This window comes from Anabrus simplex, chromosome 2, assembly GCF_040414725.1.
Source record: "Anabrus simplex isolate iqAnaSimp1 chromosome 2, ASM4041472v1, whole genome shotgun sequence".
Classification (NCBI taxonomy): Eukaryota; Metazoa; Arthropoda; class Insecta; order Orthoptera; family Tettigoniidae; genus Anabrus; species Anabrus simplex.
In genome coordinates, this window is record NC_090266.1 from 374120088 (window position 1) to 374140911 (window position 20824).

General features: G+C 38.9%; 1 protein-coding gene across 1 annotated transcript in view; it reads right to left on the reverse strand.

Annotated features, from left to right (window-relative positions):
• LOC136862844 (ADP-ribosylhydrolase ARH3) overlaps positions 1 to 20824 on the reverse strand; it is a 177499-nt gene that overhangs the window by 68207 nt on the left and 88468 nt on the right. Inside the window, exon 4 of the mRNA XM_067139110.2 lies at positions 15970 to 16082. Within this exon, the coding sequence (XP_066995211.2) occupies positions 15970 to 16082 (113 nt within the window). The remainder of the gene's footprint in view (positions 1 to 15969; positions 16083 to 20824) is intronic.

Below are 20824 nucleotides of genomic sequence, written 5' to 3' on the forward strand. Positions count from 1 at the left end.
TGGGATGGGTTTAAAGCAATTGTTGAGGAATGTGAAAATAGGTTTGTACCTTTAAAGGTGGTAAGGAATGGTAAAGATCCACTATATTATAACAGGGAAGTAAAGAGACTAAGAAGGAGGTGCAGGTTGGAAAGAAATAGAGTTAGAAATGGCTGTGGAAGTAAGGAGAAATTGAAGGAACTTACTAGGAAATTGAATCTAGCAAAGAAGTCAGCTAAGGATAACATGATGGCAAGCATAAATGGTGGCCACACAAATTTTAGTGAAAAATGGAAGAGTATGTATAGGTACTTTAAGGCAGAAACAGGTTCTAAGAAGGACATTCCAGGAATAATTAATGAACAAGGGGAGTGTGTAAGCGAGGATCTTCAAAAGGCAGAAGTATTCAGTCAGCAGTATGTAAGGATTGTTGGTTACAAGGATAATGTCCAGATAGAGGAGGTGACTAATACTAAAGAAGTATTAAAATTTACCTATGACAGCAATGACATTTACAGTAAGATACAAAAGTTGAAAACTAGAAAAACTGCTGGAATTGATAAGGTTTCGGGGGATATACTAAAGACAATGGTTTGGGATATAGTACCATATCTGAAGTACTTGTTTGATTTTTGTTTGCATGAAGGAACTTTACCAAATGAATGGAGAGTTGCTATACACAACTCCCTTCCGTGCGCCAATCACAAACCTACAGCCCCGCCCCCTCCAAACCATTCCCCTCCACACAGACGACATGCGTACAACACAAGGAGTAAAAACGTTAGCGACCACTAGAATCCTGACAACGAATCTCACAACAAGTCAAACAGGCCAACAACGCCACAGGTAAGCACCAACATCCTCTCTTCATCAACACTTTTACAAAACCTTCCCAAGTTTTTTCTTCTATTCTCATCAAAATTAATACAGCTTTTTCTTCATTTCAGAACCAACCAATCTACAACATTATTTCAACAGCCCCATCAAACTTCCACAACATTCGTCAATAAGATAAAATTTCCAATATCAACACTTTGAAAATAATTGTCAATCAGTTATGAAAACAACAGCCATTCAACCTCATGTCAAATCTTTCCAACGTAGAGAATAAATGCTTATCACCATCTCTACAAACTTACTCCGATGATTCAAAATAATTTTTTTTTTTTTTTTTTTTTTTTTGCTAGGGGCTTTACGTCGCGCCGACACAGATAGGTCTTATGGCGACGATGGGATAGGAAAGGCCTAGGAGTTGGAGGGAAGCGGCCGTGGCCTTAATTAAGGTACAGCCCCAGCATTTGCCTGGTGTGAAAATGGGAAACCACGGAAAACCATCTTCAGGGCTGCCGATAGTGGGATTCGAACCTACTATCTCCCGGATGCAAGCTCACAGCCGCGCGCCTCTACGCGCACGGCCAACTCGCCCGGTCAAAATAAATTTAAGCCAACTTTAAACTTTGTGTAAACACAATCTCGCTGAACTATTTTATAAACAATCTACGAACTGTTTGACCATTAAATATTATGGGCAAATATACGCTGGCGTCAACAACAATTGCCCAGCATTTTGGAATGTTTTTTCTTTATCTTTTATATTCATTATTGTAATCTTTTTCATTTTCTTGTACCTCATATTAACGTGTTATTTTACTTATGCATCAAACTCTGACTACGGCTTTAAGCCATCAACTGTCACTCATAATCATAAGATACCTCCATTTTTAAGTGTACCACCGAAGAACCTAAGAACCTACTATTTTAATATCATTTAAATGTATTATATATTTTTAATGAAATGATTTTATATGCTTTCCACTATGTATTTAAAATTTAATATTGACTAAGGCTTCTAGCCATCTTCTGTAATACTGTACCATCCTATGACGTCCTTTTCATCAAGTGAACAACACATGTTTTCATCACTACAATAGAGTTTTAGTTATTTCATGAACATTTGTGTAACAGCTGTAGAATATTTGGAAACGTTGTCTGACAGAAATAATAAGGTTTTGATTATTGACTGAAGATGCCTCAAAATATGAGGCAAAACATGTCTCACTTTTGAAAAATGTTTTAAGTTAAATGTCAATATCTTATATTGTATTGAATAGGTGGAAATAAAATTTTAAATATTTTCCTATATACTTAACGAAATTTTCAATACGGATAAAAATGATTTTCATTACTTGAGTGTAATCTACTCGTAAACAGCTTTGACAAAGAGAATATGAAATGATAGTAATGTATAACCGAATGTGTTGTACGGGCCATATAGATCTAGCTTGCATTCTGGAGACCGTAGGTTCGAAATGCATCATCGGCAATCCTGAAGATTGTTTTCTGTAGTTTTCCTACTTGTTCACCAGGTAAATACTAGGGCTGTTATTATGGCCACAGCTCTTCTTTCCCAGTCCTCCTCTTTAAACAATAATTACCACCACTTGCTTTTTCCTATCTCATAGTTGCCAAAAACTTATCTGAATGAGTGCAACGATTATGTATAAAAAACTCATACAACCTACTTTTGAGTTTTCACTATTATGTGTGCATGTGTGCTTACTTGGCAGTGAATATAAGTGAATCCCTCCCAGTTGATGTGTGTGACAGCCCTCTGACGATTGGGACAAGTAATTCAGACATGTATGTAGTCAAAGTGACCTATAATTTCATGGAAATTATCCCATGTATAATAAAATATATCAGCTGCCAAGAATTGTATTCAAGTTGACAGTTACCAGACTGTCCCTTTGTCAGTCTCAAGAAAAAAGTCTCTTGAAGAGCGAAATATTATTTTAAGCTCTACCTCCCCGTACATTTCAAATAAATTGCTGCGATTTCGCAACAGGTGACCCACAGAGAGGCCGTTGGACTAACCTTTCTTCCCAGAATCCTCTCAACATGATAATACAAATTACATGTTTCGTGGTACATAACCTCTGATTGTGATTCGTTCCTCTCACTTAAGGTTAAACAGTGTTCTCAGCAGTGTTTAAATACGGCCGGTTGAACAACAGTTTTAGACAGTCTTTAAATGATAAATAACGTCTCTGCAATGCGGCAGCCATACTTAGGCATTGTATAACCGTAAACATCGTCTAAATACTGTTTCTGCAATCGGCTTTATAAGTCTGCCAAATTTCAATTTTCTAGTTTGTCTGGCAGACTGTGTCCACCATCTTAATTTGGGGGGGGGGGGGGGGGAAATTAAAAATTAGGACTTTCAGGAAACTGTTAAGCCCATGAAAACTATAGGTCATCGCTTTGGAAAAATATACCCTACTAGGTGAAAGAAATGAAAGTATTTACTATTTATTTGTCATAAGTCTGTACAGAGTTCTCCTCCATTTTCACAGACACTATACATATGTGTATATAAATGCCTGAGTGAGCTTTTTTTTTTTTTAAATGAATGATTCCATGACTGAATTAAACTGTCATGCATGCAAGAATAAATGAATGAACACTTCTCTCCCAGTCACAGATAGCCACCAACTGAGGAGAGAGCATTTGGTTCGTAGAATAAATGCATGGATGGGATTATGCATAACTACTGCCCGGTCGTGTTATCCACCCCTGGTGAGAAAAGGAGCCACCTTCCCAGGGATAACACGCCCGGCCCTTTCTCTTGAGGCCCAAACGGAAGACCCCACCTAATCTAATAGCTGTCAAACACTAATTTCTCACCATTCCCTAATTTCTGCAAGGCACACGTAAGCGGAAATCCCGCTCCCCATGTGCCCCCTCCCTATTCTTCTTTCTCTGTTGCATTTAGGTCACTCTACATATTCGATTGGGATAGGCCCGTCCTATCCTGTCCTGCTTCGGTTATATGCTTACATAAGTGTATGAATTAATGAATGAATGAATTAATTAGCTATGATTCCCTGCCTAAATTAGTGCCTCCTTGCACACGCGGATCACCATTCCACATGCAAGGGCCACGCCTACGATTTTATCTACATGAATGTATGAATAAATGAATTAATTACTTAATTACTGATTCCCTAACTGTATCGAGGAAACATGTATGAATAGATTTATGAATGGGTATATGAACATTCATGCATGCATAATAGGGGAGAAGACTCATCTCCCCCAGTACGTATAACCAGTAACTGGGGAGAGAGCCCTTATTTTGAATTAAATAAATGATTGAATGAATAATAAATGTGGAATGAGTAGTGAATGACTGAGTGAATGTTATCAACCTACAGCTACGGATCGCCACCAGCTGAGCCCTGTCTCATTACAAACAGTTTAACAGTTAATTGGGTTATGGCTTACTAACATATCGATTTTACAGTGCTACTTATACTAATATTCCTTTTACTACATATCACTATTGGCAAATTCTTAACTAACAGGTTCGTAACACAATCATCCATCTGTAATCTGTCCTACCCTCATTGTAGGCTCTTTCAACACTCTTCTACATGAAATTCTAATTACAATTAACAGTTTACTGAGATTACCAGGCTTATACCATTCTTTGCTTATCATCTTAATAATCCTATAGTCATTCTCATCCTCATTTATCATATATTGTTCCTTGCTATTCAAAAATTTTCTTCTCACCACTATGGTTTCTTTACATGATTTCAACATGTGAAATTCTTCTCTGTTTTCACCACAGAGAAGGCACCTTGTTGCATCCTTCACCCTAATCCATCCCTTGTTTTTGTAAATTCCCATCATCCACCATATCAAACCCCGGATTTCCCTTCTATTTACACTCACAATATTTATGTTCATATCCTGCCTTATCCCATTAAACTCTGAGAGGGTCGCCTTGCTTCTACACTCGGATACCAACCACTGTCTTTGAATATCTCCGAGTCATCTAATGATTAGTTTATTCGTCGATCTTTCCAACCTCTCCCAATAACTTCCGTATCCCAACCTGTCTAATATACTTCTGATTTTTGTTAACCAATACTCTCCCTGGATATTTTCTCTCTGATGTTGATATGCGATCTGCAGAAGCTCGCCACCCTCTCTTCCTTTCAGTCTCAACAGATATTTCAAAATTCTCTTACTTGGATATTTTCTTCATATATTAATCTTACTCCACAATTTGCTGTACAATTTGGTAACCCCCTTCCAATTTTACAGAACTTACTTATAACCTGGTTCAGCATCTCACACTCTTTCTCTACACCCCATAGCTCAGCTCCATATAGCATTCGATTTTTTACTAAGGCTTGCAGGACATTTCTCTGAATCTTATAGTCTATATTTGGGAATTTATTTTCAAGAATTCTAATTACTGATAATGCTGCAAGACCCTTCCATTTAGCTTGTTTTATTTGATGGACCCACTTCCCGTTATTTGCTATATATATTCCCAGGTACTCTAAATCTATTTGTGACCTCCACTTGACATCCATCTATCGTCCATTGTTCATTCTTCGCTCGCTTACAGCCTTTCTTACAGATCAGAACTTTCGTCTTAGAAATGTTAATTTTTAATGACCACTTTTTAGCAAACTCTGTCACAGCATTCATGCTCTTTTGCATGCCTCCGGCCGTTAACGTCATCAGCAGGACATCATCCGCGAAAATTAGGCCTGGTATTTCTTGATTTACTAAAACTGGGCTCATCTACTTATCACCTCCATGTCCATTTAATATATTGTTTATAAAAAACAAAAATAAAATAGGACATAGCTTACATCCTTGTTTCAAACCCAATAGAGATTCTATTTGACCACATGCTACCCCATCACCTACCGTAATACTGCATTGCACCCTTCAATAAACCGCCTCCAATGCTTGTACCATCTTACTAGATACCCCTAATAGGCGTAATTTCGTGAACAATGCGCCCCTGCTGACTGTGTCAAAAGCCTTTTCAAAATCTATAGCCGATATATATAGTCTTCCTGCTTTCAGTTTTATATACTTACCTATTATTGTTTTTACAATCATGATGTAATCTATTGTTCTTCTGCGTTTCCTGAAACCACTTTGATATCTCGAGAGGATGGAGAATTCTTCCGCCCATTTCATCAGTCTATTTGCCAGAATTCCTGTATATAATTTACTTAGGGAGTCCAATAGTGTTATACCTCTATAGTTATTTGGATTACTTCTCTCCCCACGCTTCTTGCAGATTGGACATATTATACCTGTCTGCCATGCCTTAGGAAACTCCAAAGAATCAAATATCCTATCGAACAATTTTACTAGTATTTCCAGCATTTGTTGACTTTTTACTGCTTATTTCCAAAATTCATTAGTTATACCACTGAAGCCCCCCGCTTTCCTACATTTTGGCCTTTCTAATCATTTCTAAAACCTCACATTCTGATATTTCTCATCTAAGCAGGGGACACAAATCTCGAAACCCCTCGAGATATTCATACATGTTCTATTATTTATCCAAGTATCCTGTCCTCCTAGCACTTTATTAAAATAATCAATTCAGACTCCATTAGCAATTTTAACATTGGAATATCCTCTCTCACCTCTACTTACTTTGTTAATTCTATTCCATACCTTATCACTTTGATTATTCTTACAGTCTATGTTTATTAATTTTGCCTCCTCCTGTTGCCATATCCTCTTTTGTTCTACAAACAACACTTTATATTCTTTTCTTAGTTTACAATAATGTGCCCGAACCTCAGGCTCCCCCTCTTTTCTATATGCCTTTAGGGCTCTAATCACCTCCATTTTCTTTGTTTTACACACATCATTATACCATCCTTTCCTTTTATCTTTATTATTAATCTGCTTTCTTTTCACATGAGCTACAGTTTTAAAGGGTTTCTCTACCAGTTCTACCGCTAAGTCCACCTTACTACTCAATAACGCTACCTCTACTCCACTCTTAATTATCTGGAATTCTTCTCCCTTTAAATATGACTCTAATCTTTCTGGGGTATTCTCGCACCACTTATATTTATTAATTATCCTATTATTATCTTTTTCATTTACAGTGTTACGTTCCTCCTGTTCTTTCTCATACACTTCTAGGGTAACAGATACCGGGGAATGATGTGTTTCGGCCCATTCTAAGATCTCTATTCCTTTACCATCTCTAAAATATCTCCCATACACACAACCAAATCAATTACACTATATCCCTGCGCTGTGATATGTGTTAGCTTTCCCGTTTCATCTCCCCGCCACAATCCATTTAGAATATATAAATTCTCTGTGGCACATAGTTCTAGTAGTTTATCCCCATATACATTACGTTCTTTATCCAGGCTGTTTCTGCTACCTATCATTGGCTCTAATCCTTCTTTACTATATGCTGGAATTGACTCTCCAATTCGTGCGTTCCAAACTCCCAACATAATGATTCCTGCTTCTTCATAGTTACCTCTCATTAAGTTAATCTCCTCTATTAAGTCCTCAAAAAAGTTCACATTCGTATATGGTGACCCCATCGGATGGTTGTATATAAAGGCTATGCATATATCTCTCTGTTTACTCCCTTCCAGATTAAGTTTGATCCAAATTACATCTTGCACATCGTTAGGCAATTCTTCTATCTGACTACTAAACTCTTCCTTTATCAGAAGTGATATTCCTCCCAGAATTCTCCCTCGAGTCTCTCGTTTTCTTTTTATTACACTTCTCGTAACATACCCCTTCCATGTTAAAATCTTTCCTTCGGGTATCCATGTTTCTACAAAAGCATCTCAAAATTTTCCACAAGCTCAGACACTCCATCATTCCCCAGTTTACTTAATAAGCCTTCTATATTAACAAAACCAATTCTCAATGCCAGTTATTTCACTTTCCTGTTATCAGAGACACTTCCTGTTTTGCTACGTGTGTTTATTGTTTTATCAATTTGTACTATACTTCCATGGCGTGCTCGGTCCGCCCGGAAGGACGTGGGTTCGAATCCCCGTCAGGAAGTCGTAAAATTTAAGAAACGAGATTTCCACTTCCGGAGGTGCATATGGCCCTGAGATTCACTCAGCCTACACCAAAAATGAGTACCAGGTTAATTCCTGGGGGCAAAGGCGGCCGGGCGTAGAGCTAACCACTCTACCCCATCACGTGCCGAGGTTAACAATGGTGGAAGCCTTTACCTTCCACTCCTCCAAAGGCCTTCATGGCCTGTACGGAGGTGACTATACTTCCATGAGGAGAACTATAAATTTCCCCTAGCTTCTTTCCTTCCCGATTATTACCTTTTCCATCTGAGAGCACTCCCTTCTTAGCCCATAAGTTTTTCAAGCTCTGTCCCTGCTTCTTTTTCTTATCTTCCCCTGTCTTGCCACTGCTTTTTTCAGCTACCGGAGTAGTACACGAGATATTTCCCGATTCCTCATCAGGTGTTAAACATTTACTTACAGGTCGTCCCTCCGTACTAGTGGCAACGCTCTCACTCTCAGTAGGTGTCAGCAACCTTGACGACACGAGCTCTGCTCCTGTTTCCTGCACATCATCATTCCTTCTTCCGTATTGCGCTGGTACCGCACTTCCTCCTTGCATCAAGGCTTCCAGCTGGGATGGCGTGTAGTTCTTTCTCCAACCATCGCCTATGATGGATAGTCTCTTGCCTCTAATAAACGCTGTAAGGCCCTCTCTTCTTGCTCTCCCTATGTGAAATCGTAGGATTCTCATCTCCTTCCTTTCTTCAATTCCCAGGTCTCTCTGGATCCAGACTTCCGTCCCTTTTAAATTCCTGGCATTCCGAAGGACTTGGTAGGTTTTCATTCCAGATACCAACTGTACTTTAATCGGCCTGTTCCCTTGGGTCCTTCCTATTCTCTGCACGTTGTACACATCGGATACCGTGCAATTTACTTTCACTCCTAGCGTGAACACTTCCAACACAGCATCTAGTAAAGCCAGTTTGTCCTCGCTTCTATTCTCCTTGATCCCATGTATGACCAGGCATCTGCTACGTTGGGCAAACACTGATCTCCGGACCTGCATCTCCAGCTCCCGTGTGCGCTGCTCCAACACTAATCGGTGTTCCTTAGCAATTTCCATTTCTTCCTGGTATTTATCCAGAGATTCTTTTACACCTGCCATATCACCCCGAAGGCTATCTTTCATATCCTGAATATCTTTATTCTGTGCTATAATGAACTCCCTCGTTGTGTCTGTTTGGCTGACCTCTTTTATCACCTCTTTGACCTTTGCTATATCTTCCCAATTCAGTGGCCCAGGGTTGCTTTTCACTCCTCCAAATACTAACAGCGCAGCAATCACTATCGCTGCCAGCACGATTTCAGAGTATTTTATATCACATTTTAAACCCCATACCTGATATTTTATTCTATTGTTCCATCGGCCGATGACCGCTCGGTAGAGTTCTATGCTTATTCCCATTTCGCTTACGCCACAACACTCAGCACTCCGCACACACATCTGCTCCGTTTGCAGGGCTCCAATCGACTGGGTGAAAGAAATGCTTACATTTTTATTCTTATGCTGAGCCCCAAATTTCAAAACCAGTAGTGAATTTGATCCTGCCTTAGTTCGACGATATGTGAAGAGGTGTCACTCACGGGAAGCTGGAAATCAGTAAAGCTCATGTCGGTAGAACTACCTGTACATAAATGAAATCTTGTGGCATAAAATATCTGGCTCCTCAGTGTCTTTGGAAACCATGGGATGTAAAGCAACATTATTAAAAGCAGCCCCAGATGTCCCAGATTTTCAATGATGTTCTCTCTGCGAGCTATCAGCATTGTACCCCAAATGTAATCCTACATGTGACCACATTCAAACCGGCCTCACGATCAGAAGCATTCTCAGATGCCCTAGAAGTGGAATAGTGTTTTTAGGCTTAGAACAAAAATTTTTCAAAGGCAGCTGGTTTTTAGTTGCCATAGAAAGAGGCACCAACTCTCAAAAGTGTCAAACTACCTTGCCTTTGGTCGAGATCTATCCAGCTGTTTCGCCATGGTGTTGGAACAGACAGACACGAAAGCTAAAAACCACTGATATGTACTTGAGTCAACCTAAAACGGATAAATATATGAAAAACTGCAGACAACTTTATATAGATTTCACCAAAACTGGGTATGTGTTTTTACCTGAATTACTGATGGAAGGTATAGATCAGGGATGGCGAACTTATGACACGTGTGCCACTAGGCGACACGCGAACGCAACTTCTATGGCACGCCGCTCAACTAGTGAAAATGAAAATCCACAGCCTGTTTCCAGTCATTCCACCGGGTCAGGAATGGAATGAACAAGGCCGCCATCTAGCGGCGAGGATAGGAATTGTGCCGGCTGCCAAAGCTTGTCGCACTCCTCTGGGGCAATGATTAATGACTGATTAATGAAATGCTAGTTGCTTTATGCCGCACTGACACAGATAGGTCTTATGGCGACAATGGGACAGGAAAGGGTTAGGAGTGGGAAGGAAGCGGCCGTGGCCTTAATTAAGGTACAGCCTCAGCATTTGCCTGGTGTGAAAATGGGAAACCACGGAAAACCATTTTCAGGGCTGCCGACAGTGGGGTATTAATGAAATGAAATGATAAAGGAGTGTGTTGCTGGAATGAAAAATGAGAGGGAAAACCGGACTACCCGGAGAAAAACCTGTCCCGCCTCCACTTTGTCCAGTACAAATCTCGCATGGAGTGACCGGGATTTGAACCACGGAACCCAGCGGTGAGAGGCCGGTGCGCTGCGCCTTAGCCACGGAGGTTCCCGCACAACTACTAACATTAAAAAATTTTTAACACGTAATAAATAGATAAAAAATCTACCAACATTGCACATTAACATTACGCTTTAATAAAAAAAGTATGTCAAAGTTAATTAATTCTATGATCATATTCCTTAAAACATTTATTAGTTTAAAGCAAAAATAAAATGAAATGAAATGGCGTATGGCTTTTAGTGCCGGGAGTGTCCGAGGACATGTTCGGCTCTCCAGGTGCAGCTCTTTCGATTTGACTCCCTTAGGCAACCTGCACGTCATGATGAGGATGAAATGATAATGAAGAAAACACATACACTCAGCCCCTGTGCCAGAGAAATTAACCAATAATGGTTAAAAAATTCCCGACCCTACTGGGAATTGAACCCAGGATCCCTGTGACCAAAGGCCAGCACGCTAACCATTTAGCCACGGAGCAGAGCAGTTAAAGCAAAAATATATTTCTTAAAATTTACCACATTTAAAAAAATGTAATTTCCAGTGATGTTTGCAAAATAAACAGTCAGTGGAATGGATTTATATATAATGCAATGTACTACCTAAATTAAGTCAAATGAAGGGGTTTCATGATCATTCTAAAGGAAAATATAACAGGTGGCACACTAGACAGTAAAAAGTAATAAACAACACCTTAATTGACATGCAAGTCGGAAAAGGTTTGCCATCCCTGGTATAGATCATCGCTGCCATCCAGTTCAAGTCCTGAACCAGTTTAGTAAGGTTTATATTGCACAGAGAATCAAGACACTGTAAAGCAACTGTTGGAATGAACGGGAAAACAAAGTGCATGGAACACATGCTTGCTACCTTTTAAAACAAACGTTCGTATTCTATCCCGCACGGATCAGTGGTCTGATCTAGCAGCAATATAAGGAAATGTAATGCTGTCAATCATGTTTACCAGCGACATGGATGCATTTCCAGCTTGTGACGGTTTATTAGTGAAGAAAACAAAGCCTGAGCACTCTCGGCCACTATATATGGCAGAAAGTAAGGGAGCCCGAGCAATGCTCAGGCACCATGCTCAATGGCCAAAACCAAAATAAACCACGATGAATCCAGTGGTCCCAAAAACAACTGGGATAAGCTGAAGAAAGTTATTATTTATTACTTTTGGAAAATAAAATTTAGAAATAGGTCACAAATTGTCTATAACATAGTTCCTTTAAGGATGAACATTGTTTATGATTTCAGTAAATGAATAACACAGGAAGATTATCCTTACAAAAATCTGAGTTGATTGTGAAGATCTCATATTGAGAAGCTTCACTATGCTCATCCCCGGCTTCTTCTCTCCTGTAGCTACATCTTTACATTTGCAGTTACCTAAGAAAAGAGATATAGGATTTCCAAGACTATTTATCCAGTAATCATGGGTACTTGCTCCTTGACATTTTCGTTTTGTTTCTTGAGCCTTTCCGTATATCTAGCACATTAGAAGGGTACAGGTCAACGAATACCCGCAATATTAAAAAAACAAGAGTTATTTCGAGCATCAATTTCAAATGATGCAAATTTTATTTGACAGTAAATTTACACTTATTCTTGAAATGTTTTTTTAATTCTTTTTGCTAGTGGCTTTACGTCGCACTGACACAGGTAGGTCTTATGGCGACGATGGGACAGGAGAGGCCTAGGAGTTGGAAGGAAGCGGCCATGGCTTTAATTAAGGTACAGCCCCAGCATTTGCCTGGTGTGCAAATGGGAAACCATGGAAAACCATCTTCAGGGCTGCCGACAGTGGGATTCAAACCCACTATCTCCCAGATGCAAGCTCACAGCCGCACGGCCAACTCGCCCGGTTTCTTGAAATGTGAAAAACATATAATAGCCCTTTCGCTCCCTGCACTCACAATTGTGAGTGTAGATTTAACATTAGGTAGATGCAAATTATTATTGTTGACTTTGTTCACTCCGCTCTCGCATAAAGTGAAGGTTCTGGCTTAGGCGAAACCACTGCAGTCTGGTGGTATACCTCAGCATCAAAGTTGAAAACAAGGATTCTCATTGCTTGCTCTGTGACAAGATAGCACAAAGAGATAGTTATGTTTCTATTTTAGTCAATTTGCACTTCTAACTATTATGTAGCAATACATTATTAACTTAAAATTCTCTAGATTTGAATTGTATATGTTTATTTCCAATCTAAAAGTGTTTGGGGTATTCAATTCACTTGTGAATTATGCGCACATGTTTGTGAATGTTGGGAGTGTATGCATACCTCTCCGGTTTGAGGTTAAGTTCGTCAGACATGCATTTATCGCTATTATAGTAGCTGTCATTAGTCCGACTCATTGGCTGAATGATCAGCGTACTGGCCTTCGGTTCAGAGGGTCCCGGGTTCGATTCCCAGCCAAGCCGGGGATTTTAATCGCTTCTGATTAATTCTTCTGGCTCGGGGACTGGGTGTATAATTATGTCCATCCCAACACTCTCCTCATCACATTCAGACAACATACCACACTACCAACCACCATAGAAACACACAATAGTGATTACATCCCTTCATATAGGGTTGGCGTCAGAAAGGGCATCCGGCCGTAAAACAGGGCCAAGTCGCAGGTGCGAACTGCATCGCAGGCCTGCAACCCCACAGGCGTGGGAAATGCGGCAGGAAAAGAAAGAAGAAGTAGCTGTCATTACCTATCTATTGTTCCTGTTACTAATTATAGTGTTAAATCGTATATATACTGGCAGTATATTTTCAAATAGCTGTAATTGTTTTAATATACATTACAATCTGTATTATCTATGCCTAATTTTAAAAAAATGTAGTCCAACCTCTCTATAACTTTTCAGGTAAATTATGGCCACTAGAAAAACCTCCTAGATGATCCAGAGACTATTCAGGATTTATTAGATACATCAGATTTTGATGACTTTGATGACAGTGATTACCAGTCAGCATGAGAACCAGAACCTTGTGCATATGGTTCTAGATCAGAATCTGAAATAGAAGTCCCAGTGAACACAGTTCGTTCAACAAGTGTCTCATGGTCTAAGAAAGCATTTAAATGTAAACCTGGTTCTGAAGTTATTTCTATAGGAGGAGAAAATCCAGTTTCGGTGAATCAAATTTACGGATTGCAAGTCGAATGGGAAGGCACCAAGAGGGATGATGAACCTACCAGCTTTCCTGTTGGTCATTGGAAAGTAAATTCTAGGTGGACGTAAGAGAAAGAGAAATGAGGATTTCAATTAGAGGAATGGGAACATGTCTCCCCCAGAAAGAAGACCTGCAGGTATGCCCGGACAAGACAAACGACTTGATGGTTTTGAACATTATCCGGTTGTAGATAATTTGAAGACGCCACTATGTTGCAGATTTCACGGCTGCCAACGGAGATGTCTCACACGTTATATGAAATGTTCACCTCTGTTTAAATAAAGACAATATTTGTTTCCATTTGTTATACACAGTAAAGTAGAGACACTACTGCACGGTAGAAATACCGTCATGAAGACAAATCCTAAAGTGACATTTAGCCTGCTGTAACCAATATTTATGTTGCTGTAATTTGTTGTATTTCTGGTAACAGCTAATAAAAATTTACTTCAATAAAGGATATGACAGCAAAAATTATTTTTTCATTGATGAAACACATTTTAGGATGACAAATGCCAGATCTCAACCATCCTCATTGCCTTAGTGAATCTGATACAATTGTGAGGGGTCAAAAATACCCCCCAGTGGTTTCCCATTTTCACACCAGGCAAGTGCTGGGGCTGTACCTTAATTAAGGCCATGGCCGCTTCCTTCCAACACCTAGGCCTTTCCTATCCCATCGTCGCCATAAGACCTATCTGTGTCGGTGCGACGTAAAGCCCCTAGCAAAAAAAAAAAAATACCCCTAGTTGCATATGCAAATTCTGAAAATTACATTTTCTGCATTATTTATACCATAATCCCTTAATAAATGGGAATTACGTATCCATATTCTCGTAGTATATGTGTGGGGAGTGAAAGGGATAGAAATGAAATGGAATTACAATCTTACAATACCATTCGTGGATGAGGCTATTTGGAGAATAACACAGGATTTACTCAAATACATATATTTTTTACATTCTGGGAATTAGTCAAAAGGTTATACAGACTTGACTACACAAAGGTTGAATCAAAGGTAAGAGTCAACGGCTACACTTCTCTTTGCTAAGGGAAGACAAAAATACATACAAATCACAACCACCAATCCAGTAATGGATTACCTGAACATGCAAATACATACACCACATTAATGCATACATAACCTGCTCTAAAATTATCCCTGTGAATATTCTGAAAACCATTTCGGTAACTTACGTCCTAATCCAAAAAATGATGACTAAACAGGAACTTCTGAATTATCTACATAGCATAATTTGAATTTAAGTACTCATAAAAAAAAAAAAAAAAATTTTAAAAGCAGTACCGGTAGCAAGATTTTTTCAAGTTGCACAGATCATTTCAGATTTCTAGTTTTGTCACTTCACATGAAAAGTTGGGCAAAAATGCAGGGGGGAGCATTAATGCTAATGAAATGCATGTTCAATGCAATGTCGTTCATTTTCCAGGAAGGAAATATGAGTTAACTAAATAAATTATGGGACTGTGCAATGACTGATCATAATTCTAGAACAGTGGGTAAATATTCAACACCTCTCACCTACAGAAATGCTAAGGGCTTTACGTCGCACCGACACAGATAGGTCTTATGGCGACGATGGGATAGGAAAGGCCTAGGAATTGGAAGGAAGCGGCCGTGGCCTTAATTAAGGTACAGCCCAAGCATTTGCCTGGTGTGAAAATGGGAAACCACGGAAAACCATCTTCAGGGCTGCCGATAGCGGGATTCGAACCTACTATCTCCCGGATGCAAGCTCACAGCCGTGCGCCTCTACACGCACGGCCAACTCGCCCGGTCCTACAGAAATGAAAATCAGCGAAGAGTGGACTTGCATTTTATATTGTGGTGATGAATGAATATCTACCAGTGTGCAAATGGCATAACTTCAGCTTCCTGTAATTAATGAGAATTATCCACAGAGTCTGCTGAATGTATCCCTAAAAACTCTGCTATGACAATGAAATTTCAGAAAATAAGTACAAGTAATACATACATGAATACAGCAGATTCTTGAGGACACCACACGCAACAGACTTAGAATAACATCAAAATGGCTTTAAGGTAAAAATACATACATCCTGAAAGCAATTAGTATACTTTCACACGGTCAGTATTTTTTTTTCCTTTCGTTTCATTGCTATTTGCTTTACGTCGCACCGACACAGATAGGTCTTATGGCCCCTAACCGCACGGCCAACTCGCCCGGTTAGTATATTTTTAGACGTGCCTTACCCTTCCTCGTCTTTCTCGATAGCAGCCATTTTCTGCAACAGCCCCTTTGAAAACTCCTTGACATCTAGATTTTGCTTAGGGTTGGCTTGAAGGCTCTGGTAAACTGCGGCTGCCTAAAATGTGCAACAGTTAAAAGGTTTGTACACTTTAAATGAATACTATTACCATAATCACAACTTTTATGCATTTCCAGAATGGCAGCACTTACCATCAGAAGAACTAAATCTGTATCATACAGAACAAAATTAAAATATAACTAATGGAAGAGAACGCAAGATTTTGATGTAGGAAAAAAAAAGCCTCTATACTTCTGAAGTTATACTACTAATTTTCAACAATTAAGCTTATGATGAAGCAGATTTCTCCAACACATTTAATAACATTTAATAATAATACAATAACAGTAAGCCAAGTTTATCATGAAGCTTAAATGCTGATTCTGGAAACACAAGAAAATCCTTCTCACACTAGCATTCCTGAATGCCCAGCACTGAGAGGAGTTTCAATTAAAACATTTCACATAACCACATTTAAAACAAAAACTTGAATCAGTTTAATTAATGTAATTTAAAAGCTTTTCAGCCTATAAAAAACAATAGATCAAACACATATAACACTATAATATTACCTGTTCTGTTAAAACAAAGAATGACATGTTTTGTTATACAAGAACATCTTCAGATTCTATCAAATCACTTTAAATCATGCACATATATGTAGGCCTACAGTATTGTTTATGTTGCATTAACTAGTCAATGATTATGAATTGTTGATGTTATGAACAAGTAATTAATAACATTCGTTTTAGTAACTTATGGAAATTTTCTGTACTTATCTAAGCTGTTATCCATTACTTTCAGCAACTGTGTTTGGAAAGACACCAGTTTCTTACCTCCGGTCATGGGCAACAGCAGCTAAGATATCACACATAAGAAACTTCATGTTCGATCCGTATTGACACTGTTTTTGGAAAGTAAGAGGGAAATAATCCACCATTCAATAAAATACTAAAATTAAATGACTATAAATTACAACATTTTATGCTTATGATACCAGTATTTAAATGCATTTTAAAATGCTTTGTACAAATTTTTAACAACACGTGCCGATTTTGAATACTGTACGGCTGATGATGACCTCAGGAGAAGGTAGAAACCGATACCATAAACGTGAAATGTTGTAATTTACAGTCATTTCATTTTAGTATTGTATTGAATGGTGGATGATTTCCCTCTTACTCTCCTAAAGCAGCTATGATAAGTACAGAAACATTTCCAAAAGTTATTAAAGTGACAGTGGAGGACTACTAGGTACATTATTTATTCATATTTGTTCATAACATCACCAATTCGCAATCATTGACTACTTTATGCAACATTAACTATATAGTACAAAAGTGCGCATGATTTAAAGTGATTTGATAGATTTGGAGGATGTTCTTGTAGAATGAAGCATGTCATTCTTAGTTTAATAGTGTGTTTTTTTTAAATTTTCACAGGTAACACTACATTGTTATATACATTTAAACTATTGTTTTTGACAGACTGCAGAGCCTTTTAGTTACATTGACTAAGTCGACACTGAAAAGTATGGCTTCCTTCTCAACAAATCAGTTCAATACTACAAAGCTACCTGCAAAGCAGTAGGGAGTAGGGTTTCAGAGATGTGTAATAATATGGGAGTAAAAAAATAGCTGTAAAATTTCCAGTCCTCTCCATTACTACTAGATTTCTTAGGAATAAAATAAAATAAAATCCAGTACCTGTCAAAATTATTTGATAACTTTAATTTGTTGGACCATGCAGTTACCCATTTATGCAAGGGGCATCATGTTATCTATTAAAAGCATCCACCCCTAAGAGTTGCCCCATATGATGTATCTATCCAGGTGGCAGTCTACAAAGATCGACTGATATAAAATGACTGAAAAGACTGCAAAGATCATCCTAATGATGCTAAGATCAATAAGGTGGCCAACAGCAAGGGCAACTGTAAAGAACTTGTACATACAAAACAACTGAAGATCCTATGACTCGCAAAAACCCACAGTTTTTTATTTGGATATGAAAAAATTCAGGAGGAATGGATAATACTAATTTGCAGTAAGATAAAGATTTATATACAGAGTGATCTGAAAATGTTCACTCAAAATGGTTCAGACAGTAGTAAGAATAATGTGTTCTGCTTCCATTTTTGTAAGATCTGCAGGTCCTCTACATGGGGCATTGTACTTCCTTACAAAGTACAACCACACTTGTACGTTCACTAGATGGTACTGCAACTAATGTCCTATATGCCAGAAATGCTATAAGGGTCAGTCATTTATTTGTGTTTGGGGTACGGGTATGACACCCTTGTCAACAGTGTGACAATTGGGCAGAAGGTGGACAAGCATCTTATATACAGCATAGCCCAGTCATGCGGTAGAACGGCTCAGAGCTTCACAGGAGATTGTTTCCACTCAGACGATGTTCAGACTATTGCACATTCAGTTTCTTAGATTGACATCTTCAAGAAACTGTTGCATTCCAGGTAAGTATGAATATAGTACAGTGCACAGTGGTCCAGAGATCCTGAAAACCTGGCAAAAAACTGTTTCCATATCATTTTACGACATCTTAAGTTACTTTAATGTACATTCCTCGGTGTGAATACTGATATTCTGAGCCCCATTTTACAGGCCAATCAATTAACAGAATAAGTGCATGGCATTGCTCTTCACAAGTATGCTTATCTCCAAAAAAATTGAAGCTATAGATATACTGTTTGTTGCGGGTATCCATCGAGTTTGTATCTACATGGGAGGTGAATTATACTTTGATAATTTAAATTTAGTCTGCATCATACATACATCTTCATTATAGAATGTTATGCCTTTTAGCGTTCAGTCTGCAAGCCTCTGTGAATTTACTAACCACCACTACAATATATTATGTGAACTAGTTCTCTGGCTTCATTTAGTTCTATACCTCTTTATCTTGAAATCATTAGAAACCAAGTTCAACCATCGTCGTCCTGGTCTCCCTCTACCTTTCTTGCCCTCCATAACAGAGTCCATTAACCTCAATGGTAACCTACCCTTCTCCATTCACCTCACACAACCCCACCACCGAAGCTGGTTTATGCGTACTGCTTTATCAGTCAAGTTCATTACTAACTTAGCCTTTATCTCCTCATTCTGAGTATCCTCCTGCCATGGTTCCCAACTGTTTGTACCAGCAATTGTTCTTGCTACTTTCATGTCTGTTACTTCTAACTTATGAATAAGATATCCTGAGTCCAGTCAGTTTTCACTCCCGTAAAGTAAAGTTGGTCTGAAAACAGACCGATTTAAAGATAGTTTTATCCAGGAGCTGACTTCCTTCTTACAGAATGCTGTCGATCGCAACTGTGAGCTCAATGCATTAGCTTTGCTGCACATCCTGGGAGAACACACATCCTAAATACTTAAAATTATCTACCTGTTCCAGCTTTGTATTCCCAATCTGACATTCAATTCTCTTAGATTTCTTACATACTGACATCAATTCAGTCTTGGAAAGGCTAATTTTCATACCATACTCATTGCGCCTATTTTAAATGCCAAGACATTAGACTGCAGGCTTTTGGTACAACCTGCCATTAAGACCAAGTCGTCAGCATAGGCCAGACTGCTTAGTGTATTTTCACCAAACAGAATCGCTCCCTGCCACTTTATACCTTTCAGCAGATGGTCCATGTAAACTGTAAAAAAAAAACAGGTGAAAGAGTACAACCGCTTCTAATCCCAGTAAGTACCTTGAACCAAGAACTCATTCTACCATCGATTCTCACTGCAGCCCAAATGTCAACATAAATGCCTTTCATTTCAATAACCTACTCTTAATTCCATAATCCTACAGTACGGCAAAAATGTTTTCCCTCAGTAGTCTGTCATATGGCTTCTCTAGATCTACAGAACAAAAACATTCCTCTCGTAGAATCTTTCAATTATGTGGGGGCATACTGAAAATCTGATCCTCTGTCGTCTGAAACCATATGGGTTTTCATCCAACTTACCCTAAACCAGTGATCGCACCCTTCCTTTCAAAATCCCAGTGAACACCTTATCTAGTATAGTGATCAACGAGATACCTTGACAGTTGTTGCAATCCTTTCTGTTTCCTTGCTTGTTGTGAGCCCTTATTTATGTAAATCAATATGACAAATTAATGGAGTTATTACAAATATATTGAAAGAAGGGCCCTCATATTTTTACTCCACTCTGTAACAAATGTGGAAACTTGACCGGATACTCATGGCGCCGGCTGTCCGGGAGAACTGAAACAAGGCCCTTTGTGTTGGAAGAGAAAGGTACAGTAGCCATTGGTTTCAAGCCAAGACAACCTCGCCAGAGTTATATTTTGAGACAGGAAGAAACCCGGTAAAACAATAGAAATATCAACGGATAGCATTTCGGATGCCTGGTCTGAGGCTAGAGTAGGCGTAACCTAAGCTCATTGGTGCAAACATCAAAAATTTGAAGACAGTGAAACAGACACATGAAATTAACCCAGTGAAATAATAGCATCATTCTAATATTTAAAAGTGATTGGACCAAGTGGAACTTGTGAGGATGAAGTGATGAGAAAAGATGGTTTGCTGACCCTACCGTGGTGATGTGTCATCAGCTCATCACTAAAGGATGGGGTAGCCTGGCCAGATGCAAAGTGGCAAATTAACAGATGTGTGCTAAAGTTGAATGATTTATGATGTGTGACCTTCACCTGATTGCCAAGGGGATAGGTTAATTTGATAGATTGAAATGAAATGGTGTATAGCTTTCAGTGCCGGGAGTTTCCGAGGACATATTCGGCTCGCCAGGTGCAAGTCTTTC